Source organism: Vitis vinifera, chromosome 1 (assembly GCF_030704535.1).
Source record: "Vitis vinifera cultivar Pinot Noir 40024 chromosome 1, ASM3070453v1".
NCBI classification, from domain to species: domain Eukaryota; kingdom Viridiplantae; phylum Streptophyta; class Magnoliopsida; order Vitales; family Vitaceae; genus Vitis; species Vitis vinifera.
In genome coordinates this window covers 11,342,697-11,352,289 of record NC_081805.1, presented here as the reverse complement: position 1 = coordinate 11,352,289, position 9,593 = coordinate 11,342,697, and the positions used below count along the sequence as shown (strand labels likewise).

General features: G+C 48.4%; 1 protein-coding gene across 1 annotated transcript; it reads left to right on the top strand.

The window, feature by feature from the left end:
• The first annotated feature begins 2,844 nt into the window (after positions 1-2,844).
• Positions 2,845-3,633, top strand: LOC104880059 (uncharacterized). Its single transcript, XM_010655265.1, has one exon. It carries the CDS (start codon positions 2,845-2,847, stop codon positions 3,631-3,633), a length of 789 nt encoding a protein of 262 aa, XP_010653567.1.
• Positions 3,634-9,593: the final 5,960 nt, after the last annotated feature.

Here is a 9,593-nt window from a genome sequence, read left to right as displayed (position 1 = left end):
TTTATAATAATTATATTATTGAAAAATATATCATTAATTAAAAAATTTATAGGAAATGAAAAAATGGATTTTTTTTTCTTTAGGGAGAGGAATTGTCTCTTGAAAAGATGATTTCCCAAACTATATATATATTATATTTAGGAGAAAATCGTCTCTCGAAGAGACAATTCCTCCCAACTTTTTTTTTTTTTTGAGAAAATCGTCTCTTGAAGAGACGATTATAGTGTGTAAATTTATCAAAAAACGAATTTTAGAAATCGTATTTTGAAAAGACGATTTCTTTGGTATATAAATCGTAGTTTATGAATTATTTTTTTAAAATACCGTACTCTTAATAGGACGTTTCATGAAAGTGGGATTTTAAACAACCTTCTCAACCTTTATGGATCTCCTTAAACTTGCCCAATTCCATGAATCATACTATCTTATTAGGCACTAGTAGCTATTAATATTATTTCCAGTTATGCATAGTGTTGTCATAAGAAATGGTACCAGCAAGGCCGTTGAGGTCTTTGAGAAACACATCTTCATTCAAGGTTGGTCATGATGTTGAAGTCTTTGTAGATGGTGTCCAACAACATTTGATCCTGTGGAACTTAGTAGCAAGTTGGAAGTCTGGAAAGCAATTGGCCACATACGCTAAGGTGGCCATGCATGTGAATGGCGTGTACATGGGAAAAAATGGAAAGGAGTTGGTGAGAAATGAGTGGTGGGGACTGCCAAATCGCAAAAGGATGCCAACTTCTAGCTATGGACCTGGTTCTCCAACTACACCGAAACTTGTAGGGCTGGAAAACGGAGCTTTTGAAATCGAGAATGCAAGTATCCCACTATTCTTCTCCGCAAACGTAGCCAAAACCTTCTGAAGAAAAGCGCGCATCAGCTCGGGGCTCTCACCGATGGCATCTTCGATCACACAACGAAAATGGTTGAAGAAGATGGCACATCAACAGTGCAGAGAGGGGCGTTCAGGACTGAGACGACGACACTGAGTCCAAATGAGGCTCCGACGAGGTCCGTGGGAAAATTGACTACTGCTTGGTTGTGTGGTTCTTCTCTTTACAGTCCTTAAGCCATCTGTCGACAGTTTGAAGTGTGCGAGGACACATCCTGCGACTGGGACATTATACGTTCCATAACAAGTTGGGAGGTCTTGGAAGATGCAAAGGAAAATGGATTCCCATAAATAGTTGTCTTCTTCACTGCAGGGAACCCCCCAGACGTCCACGTGGCACACCAACCCTATCCGGACATCCACGTGGCGCACCAACTCCATCCGGGTTTCCTCCTTGTAGGAAACCCCCCAAACGTCCACGTGGCAACCCCATGAGACACGTGGCGCTCCAGCTCTATCCGGGTCCCCCCCAGGGGGGCACAAGGCACTCTCAAATATTCTACTCGAACAGCGCTCTACTTATCCGGATATATTGTCCGGATCATTAGCAGTAAAACACAAGCCATGCTGAGTCACCTCAGACAGCCTGTCACAACCCGCATTCCGCCGCATGTAGAGCGAAAGGACAGGAGTGATGGCAAGTCACCTCCCACGATTTCTGACAGCCACCTGTAGGGTGATGATGATTCTGCCATCACCTCAGGGACATCATGACAAGCCAAAAAGTCTTCCCACCATTAAAGAGGGGAGCAGAACTTCTGACACTATAAAAAAGGGCATTCACGTAAAGAGGAAGGTAAGCTATCTGACTCAAAAAAATTGCAACAGACTGATCCTTTGGGCCATTGCTAACAAAACCATCGGAGGGTGTGTCCGGACACCCTGTCAGAACATCTTTTGGAGGATTGATTGAGCCAGAAATCATCCTTGGTTGAAAGCGCGCGTCCCATTGGCAGCTGCGTGGATCCCTGGGACGCAAGGCATCAACATTGGCACCGTTTGTGGGAAGCTTTGCTCAGTTGACGGTGAAGATGTCCACACCTTCCAAGAGCTGTTCATCGGCTAGAGGATATGAAGGCTATTTCGAATGGCGCGAAGCCATGAAAAGATGATAGTTGGAGAGCGAGCGACAAATGCAGGCTCTCCTCCAAGAAACAACGAGATTGAGGAAAGAAAACGTTGTGTTACGCATCCAGGCTTTGTCGACGGGGCCTTCTCGTGGCCAGCGCTCAAGAGGTTAAGGAGCAAACTCGAGGCCTGATCCAGAATCGATATATCCTGGGACTGCGGGGGTCATACCTGAGGTGTGCAATAATCGACCTCAAGAACGGCCCATGCCCATGCACCAAGCTCCCCAGGATGAAAGCTCAGACTCTACTTGTCTCTCATCAAAGAGACAACGCGATAAAAGACCCTAGTTGTCGGACACGATGCGCGCAAGGCTAGGTCCCCAGGAGCTTGGAAAGACAAGGTCGCCAGTGGCCACAACCTGGGAAATGTACCCTGACCCCCTGGTTGCACCCGTTGTACAGAACAACCTCCCACATCAAGCGGTACGACAAGCCGGACGAAACTCTTCAAACGAGCCGCCCACTGGCTCAATTACCAAAAGGCTAGATGACATGCTCTCCACACCTTTTTGTTCGCATATTATTCATTACGACCGCCCAAGGGGATTCCTCGTACCAAATTTTTCCGCGTAGGATGGGTCTAGCGACCTTTTCGACCATATCATGCATTATCGATAACTCATGACTCTCGACATAGGAAACGACGCATTGTTATGCAAAGTATTCCCCGCCAGCCTACAATGTTAGGCTCTCTCATGGTTCCACCGACTACCCCCGAACTCTGTTGATAACTTCAGGAACCTATCGGAAGCTTTTGTGGGGCAATACCTATGCTCCGCTCGGCACAAACAGAACATCAACACCCTACAAAACATAAAAATGCAGGAGAATGAGTCTTTAAGAGAATTCGTGAAACGGTTTGGCCAGGATGTGTTGCAAGTAGAGGCTTACAGCATGGATGCAGTCATCCAAATCTTCAAACGAAGCATATGCCCAAACACTCCCTTCTTTGAATCACTCGCTAAGAAGTCTCCCATGACAATAGATGACTTGTTCCGGTGCGTGAGCAAATACTCAATACTGGAAGATGATGTGTGTGCGGCCACCCAACAAATTTTGGTCGCCGGACAGACATCCAGGAACGACGTGGAAAGAAGTTCTAAACTTCCTGACCGGTCAAGGCCGTCTGGACGAAGACAGGAAGAGCAAAGTCGCCCGGAACTGCCACCACTTACGCCCCTTTCCATATTATATGAGAAACTCCTCCCTATGATCCAAGACCTATCCGACTTAAGGTGGCCCGGGCCCCCTAGAGCGGACCTAACCAAAAGGGATCATAGCAAGAAGTGTGCCTACCACAAGGAGCATGGTCACACTACGGAGCGGTGCAAGAGTCTCCATTATTTAGTGGAAAGGCTCATAAAAGCGGGACATTTGAATCAATACCTCCGCTTAGATGCCAGAGTTAGAGATACTCCCCGAAATCGCGACTCCGGGACCCTCAAGATCCCAGTCGCCCCCAAAGCCATCATCAACTATATCCACGGAGGACCACTGGATGAGGAGTACGACTCCAAACGAAAGAGGCAGAGGTCGTTGCGTGCAGCATCAGTGCGTGAACACGTCAACTTCATCTGGCTTGGGCTGGTGAGGGCCCCCGACCCATAGATGGGACAATCGTTTTCCCCTCGGTAGACCTCACACGAATATTACAACCACACCGCGATGCCCTCATCCTATCCCTAGGGATGGGAGACTTTGATGTGAGACGAATCCTAGTTGACCCAGGCAGATCGACCAATCTTTTACAAGCGTCAATAATTAGTCATATGGGACGCGAACTATCCGGCCTTGAAAACCTTGGGTGAATTTTGTCCGGATTCAACGGAGCGACGACTACCTCCCTGGGAGACATTGTGCTACCAGTCCAAGCAGGCCTAGTCACTCTTAACGTACAGTTTTCGGTGATACAAGATTTATCACCCTTCAATGTTATCTTGGGGCACACATGACTGCACTATATGAAAGCTATCCCTTCTACGTACCATCAAATGGTAAGCTTTCTCACTGAAGATGGGCAAATTGACCTATATGGCAGCCAGTTGGCCGCTTGCCAGTGCTATCAGATAGCGCGAGAGGTTGGGACCAGCAAAGAGGGTGAGCCCCTCCCTGAACCCACCGGCGCACCTGGCCAATAGCAATTACTGAATCCGACGGACAAAGATCCCCTGGCAGCGGATCCCTTGCGGACAATCCAGATCTCGGAAGAAAGTACCCACCTTACACATGTCAGTTCACTCCTGACAGCCGGAGAGGCACAGGACATCCAAGACACCCTCCGACAAAGCCACGACATCTTTGCATGGGCGCATTCTGACATGAAAGGAATCCACCCTTCGATCGCCTCTCATAGGCTTAACGTCCTGCCTTCAGCAAGACCTGTTCGGCAGAGGGTTAGGAGTTTTCACCCAAACAGGCAAAAAATTATCCGGGATGAGATTGACAAATTGTTGGAAGCCGGATTTATTAGAGAAGTGAAGTATCCAGACTGGTTAGCAAATATAGTAGTGGTCCTCAAAAAAGAAGGAAAATGGCGGGTGTGCATCGATTACACCAACCTCAACAATGCATGCCCAAAAGACAGTTTCCCTCTACCGCGGGTAGACTAGATTGTAGACTCCACCGTCTGACAAGGAATGCTCTCCTTCTTGGACGCCTTCTCCGGATACCACCAAATCCTCATGGCCCCGACCGACGAGGAAAAGACAACCTTTATAACACCACACGGGCTTTATTGTTACAAAGTCATGCCATTCGGACTCAAAAATATTAGTGCTACCTATCAGAGATTGATGATGAAAATCTTCAAACCTCTAGTTGGCCGTACAGTGGAGGTATATATCGATGATATCGTGGTTAAGAGCAAAACCCGAGGTGAACATGCCCTTCACTTGTAAGAAGTCTTCCACCTCCTAAGGAAGTACGACATGAAGTTGAATCCGTCCAAATGCGCTTTTGGCGTAAGTGCTGGAAAATTCATGGGATTCATGGTCAGCCAAAGAGGGATAGAGGTTAGCCCAGATCAAGTTAAAGCAATCATGGAAACACCACCCCCCAGAAGCAAAAAGGAATTACAGCGCCTCATGGGCAAGCTTGTCGCACTAGGACGTTTCATAGCCTACTTCACTAATGAATTGCGACCCTTCTTCTTGGCAATACGAAAAGTCGGTACGAATGGGTGGACGGATAGCTGCCAAAGCGCTTTTAAGAAATTAAACACTACCTCACGCAACCACCCATTCTGAGCAGCCCTTTCTTTGGAGAAAAATTGTATATGTACCTGACTGTGTCGGAATGGGCAATTAGCGTTGTTCTATTCCGATGCCCCACTCACAAGGAGTAGAAACCTATCTATTATGTTAGAAAAGCATTGGCTGACATAGAAACAAGATACTCAAAGATGGAGCAAACAACTTTGGCCCTTCGAAGCACCGCCCAGGAACTCCGCCCTTACTTTCAAGCCCACCCGATGGTCGTAATCACCGACCACCCCCTTCGCAACATACTGCACAAGCCGGGCCTGATCGGAAGAATGCTTCAATGGGCCATAGAATTGAGCGAGTATGAGATTGAATACCAATTGAGATTGTCCATGAAATGGCAAGTAATGGCTGACTTTGTGGTGGAATACTACCAAAAACCTGCTCAAGACAAAGGGCCACGCGAAGAAGAGTGGTGGACCTTGCGGGTTGATGGAGCCTCTCGATCATCAGGATCCGGAGTGGGGCTTCTACTGCAATCCCCAACAGGGGAACAACTGGAGCAAGCCATCCGGTTGGGATTTCCCGTGTTGAACAATGAAATAGAGTACGAAGCCATCCTATCCGGATTAGACCTTGCCCTAACGCTATCCGTCTCCAAGCTCCAAATCTACAGTGATTCCCAATTTGTGGTAAAACACGTGTTGGAGGAATACGGAGCCAAGGACGAACGCATGGTGCGGTATCTGACCAAAGTAAGGAACGCCCTACAACGGTTCGGCGAATGGACAATTGAGAAATTTCCACGAACTGATAACGTACGGGCCGATGCCTTGGCAGGGATAACATACGTGCAAACTGATTCCTCCATCACAGAAGCATCCACTTGTAATACTATTGAGGAGAGCCAAGGAGACGACCAAGAATTGACGGAAGTCATAGCAAAGTATCTCCGGATAGACTCTCTACTCGATGAGCCCAGGCAGGCGCATAAGATCTGGGTACAAGCTGCTCGCTTCACCCTAATAGGGGGCACCTTTACAAGCGATCCTTCATAGGCCCCTACCTCAGGTGCCTAAACCACTCGGAAGCCCTATATGTATTAACTGAGTTACATGAGAGAGTGTGCGGCAATCACTCCGGAGGTCAATCTCTAGCGCATCGGGCCCACTCGCAAGGATATTATTGGCCCACGATGAAGAAAGACGCAGCGGCTTATGTTAAGAAGTGTGACAAATGCTAGAGACACGCCCCCATACCGCATGTGCCATCTGAAACATTGAAGCCAATCTCTAGCCCCTGGCCTTTTGCATAGTGGAGGATATACATAGTAGGACCTCTACTAGCCGCAGCTGCCTAGAAGAAATTCCTGCTCGTCGCCACAGATTACTTTAGTAAATGGGTAGAAACTGAAGCATACGCTAGCATCAAGGACAAAGACGTCACCAAGTTCGTGTGGAAGAACATCATCTGCCGCTTCGGAATCCCTCAAACCATTATAGCTGATAACGGCCCGCAGTTTAACAGCATCACTTTCCGGAATTTTTGCTTGGAACTCAACATCTAGAATTTGTACTCCACACCACGTTATCCTCAAAGCAATGGACAAGCAGAGGTAACAAACAAAACCCTGGTAACTGCCTTAAAGAAGAGGCTTGAGCAAGCCAAAGCGAAGTGGGTAGAGGAGTTACCCGGCGACCTATGGGCCTATCGAACCTCACCTGGGCGACCGATAGGAAACACTCTCTTCGTCATCGTATATGGTATGGATGCAGTCATCCCTACAGAAATAGGTCTGCCCACTATCCGGACTGAGGCAGAACGGTAGGGTGATGCAAATATGGAACTAGGAAGGAGTTTGGACTGGGCGGACGAGGTGAGAGAGAGTGCATTCATTCGGATGGCCGACTACCAACAAAGGGCGACCGCTCACTATAACCGCAAGGCGCGACCCAGGGGCTTCAAAATTGGAATGTTGGTCCTTAGAAAGGTTTTTGAAAACACCGTTGAAAGGGGAGCCGGAAAATTCCAAGCGAATTGGGAAGGCCTTTACATTGTGTTCAAGACAAGTGAAAGCGGAGCCTATCATCTACAGAAGCTAGACGGAACCCCGCTGTTCCATCCGTGGAATGTATCCAATCTTAGACAGTATTATCAATGAAAAGAAACAAGGAGTAAGCAAAAATAGAAGAAATGTAATGTATTCATAAATGAGTAAAAAGTGTCTTTACAAGAGTGGCTGCTCCATATGCAACAAAGCAAAGAGGAAAATTATAAAGTCTGCACAGAAAGAAGTCTCAACAGGACGGACCCCTAGGTGCTGCATCCTCCTCATTAGAAGGAAGAGAAGGAATATCATGCATAATTTCGTTTTTCTTCATACAATAGCGGTAGCTGAAGAAATACATTTCGTTTGCTTGCCGCTAGTATTCCTCTTCCATCTCCTTCTTTTGAGCGGCGAACTTAACCTCCATCTCCTCCTTTTGAGCCGCCAGACTCGCCCGCAAATCCTTTGACTTCTTCTTCTGGGCGGCGAGGCTAGCCTAGAGTTCATCGGCTTCTCTCTTCAACGGGATATTCTCCTGCCCTGCTTCATTGACTTGACCTTCCAAGGCTTGTTTTTCTTTCTTCAGTATGTCCGTCTTAACCCGGGTAGTCTCCTTCTCCTCTTCGACCTGGCTCAGTTGCTCCGTCCCATCCGCCACAGCTTTTCGAGCAGTGGCCAATTTGGCCTCCACCTTCTCCAATCGGGCACGTAGCTCCTCAATGCCACCTGGATATTGGGAGATAAAGGCACGCATTGCCTCCGCCACTTCCAGCCGCTTGAAAAGCTGCTCGCGCGTGCGCATTATATAGCGGATGCCGGCTACAACCTGGGCAAAGTAACAACAAAACAAAAGATAATGTTATGCGGAAAAGTAGCAACTGCTAAGAAAGAAGAGAAAAACAACACAGAAGTAATTACCACTTCTGCGGTTTTTGGGATCGTCCATTCTTGCAGGTGTTGAATGCAAGACACGACGGACTCAGGAGTGCCAAAAGGGAACCGCGCCTTGAAGAAAGCAGGAGGGTCCCCGCCCATGTTCATAGAGATACCTTTGGTAAGAGGGAAGAAGTCTGACATCCTCGTGGAAGGCGCCTCTGCATCTGTGAAGCATGGCATTCCCTTCAGCATCTCCATCAGTTTTTCCCAGCTTGAAGGAACTGTGGTAGTAGGACTGCTCTTTTCGTCCGGAACCTCCTCATCGTTCGATGCATCTAGAACCCCCTCTGACCCATGGGTCTCCACTGCAGCTGGGGCATCGCCGAAGGCAGTTGTACCTGATTGAGCAGCAGCCATTGAGCTAGGCCCTGGAGCGTTGGCCTGAACCGTTGCCGTCGCGCTAGACCCTATGGTATCCAGCAGAGTCGCGGAAGTTGCACTAATACCCGCCTCGTCCGGACGGGTCGCAGTTGATGCCGGAGCCTCTGGCGCCGGATCCTCCTCACCTCGCTTCAGGTAGGTTCTCTTAGCTAATGGAGGCGCGAGATCAATAGGATCATACAGCCGTTTGCGATGCCTTCGCAAAAGGCCGGCCCTGAGGTCGTTCATGTCTCTTACTTCCTCCGGCTCGTGTGCGACCCTGAAGCCAACAAAGTCCGTCTGAGGGTGGAGGGAGTTGGGCCCTGGGCAGAAAGTTTCAAGCTGAGGGGAACTGGAGATGTCCTTAGTCTCCTCAAGCTCCGAAATGGTATGGTCCGATCGGCTAGATCCGGACTCGCAGGAAGAAGACCTTCGGGCAAGAGTATGAGACACTATCCGGAGAACCTGTGTAATGGTCTTCTTCTTGTCCTTAGTAGCTGGAAGACGGGCGTCGGGGGAGAATCATGCCCCTTCACACCAGGTGCTTTCCTCAATGTCCCATCATACCTCCTTTCTTCTCACTGGTCAAAGCGCTCCTGGCGCGCATTCGCGTCAACCTCGCGAGCCCTTTCGTAGAAGGGCAAGTCCCTCAACACAAAATGCTCCTCGAGAACTACAAATTTGGGAAATCGCCTGGGGAGAATGTTGATGACGTATGGCTGAGGCTCCCGGACAACTGCCAACAGGTTCCGGGCAGTGAGCAGTGTCTGATAGTGCTTCTTAGCAACAGTAATCTTGAACAGCTTGTTCAATCGATCGAAAGTGGCTTTCTCCACCCACTCGACCAGGCGACCCCTCTTGGATGTACTTGCATTGCTCATAACTAAATAAGTTAGCCATCTGATAACATGAAATTAAGAGTACAAGAAACGAATGTTGGACAAACTCAAAAAGCTACTCTACCAGGAAGCGCCAGTGAATGATTTGGGGAAAACGTCATTTCCGACTGCTCCATCAGTCCAGCC

Excerpts from the sequence above, each read along its gene's own strand:
- LOC104880059 (XM_010655265.1), top strand. The coding sequence starts at position 2,845 with ATGCAGGAGAATGAGTCTTTAAGAGAATTCGTGAAACGGTTTGGCCAG.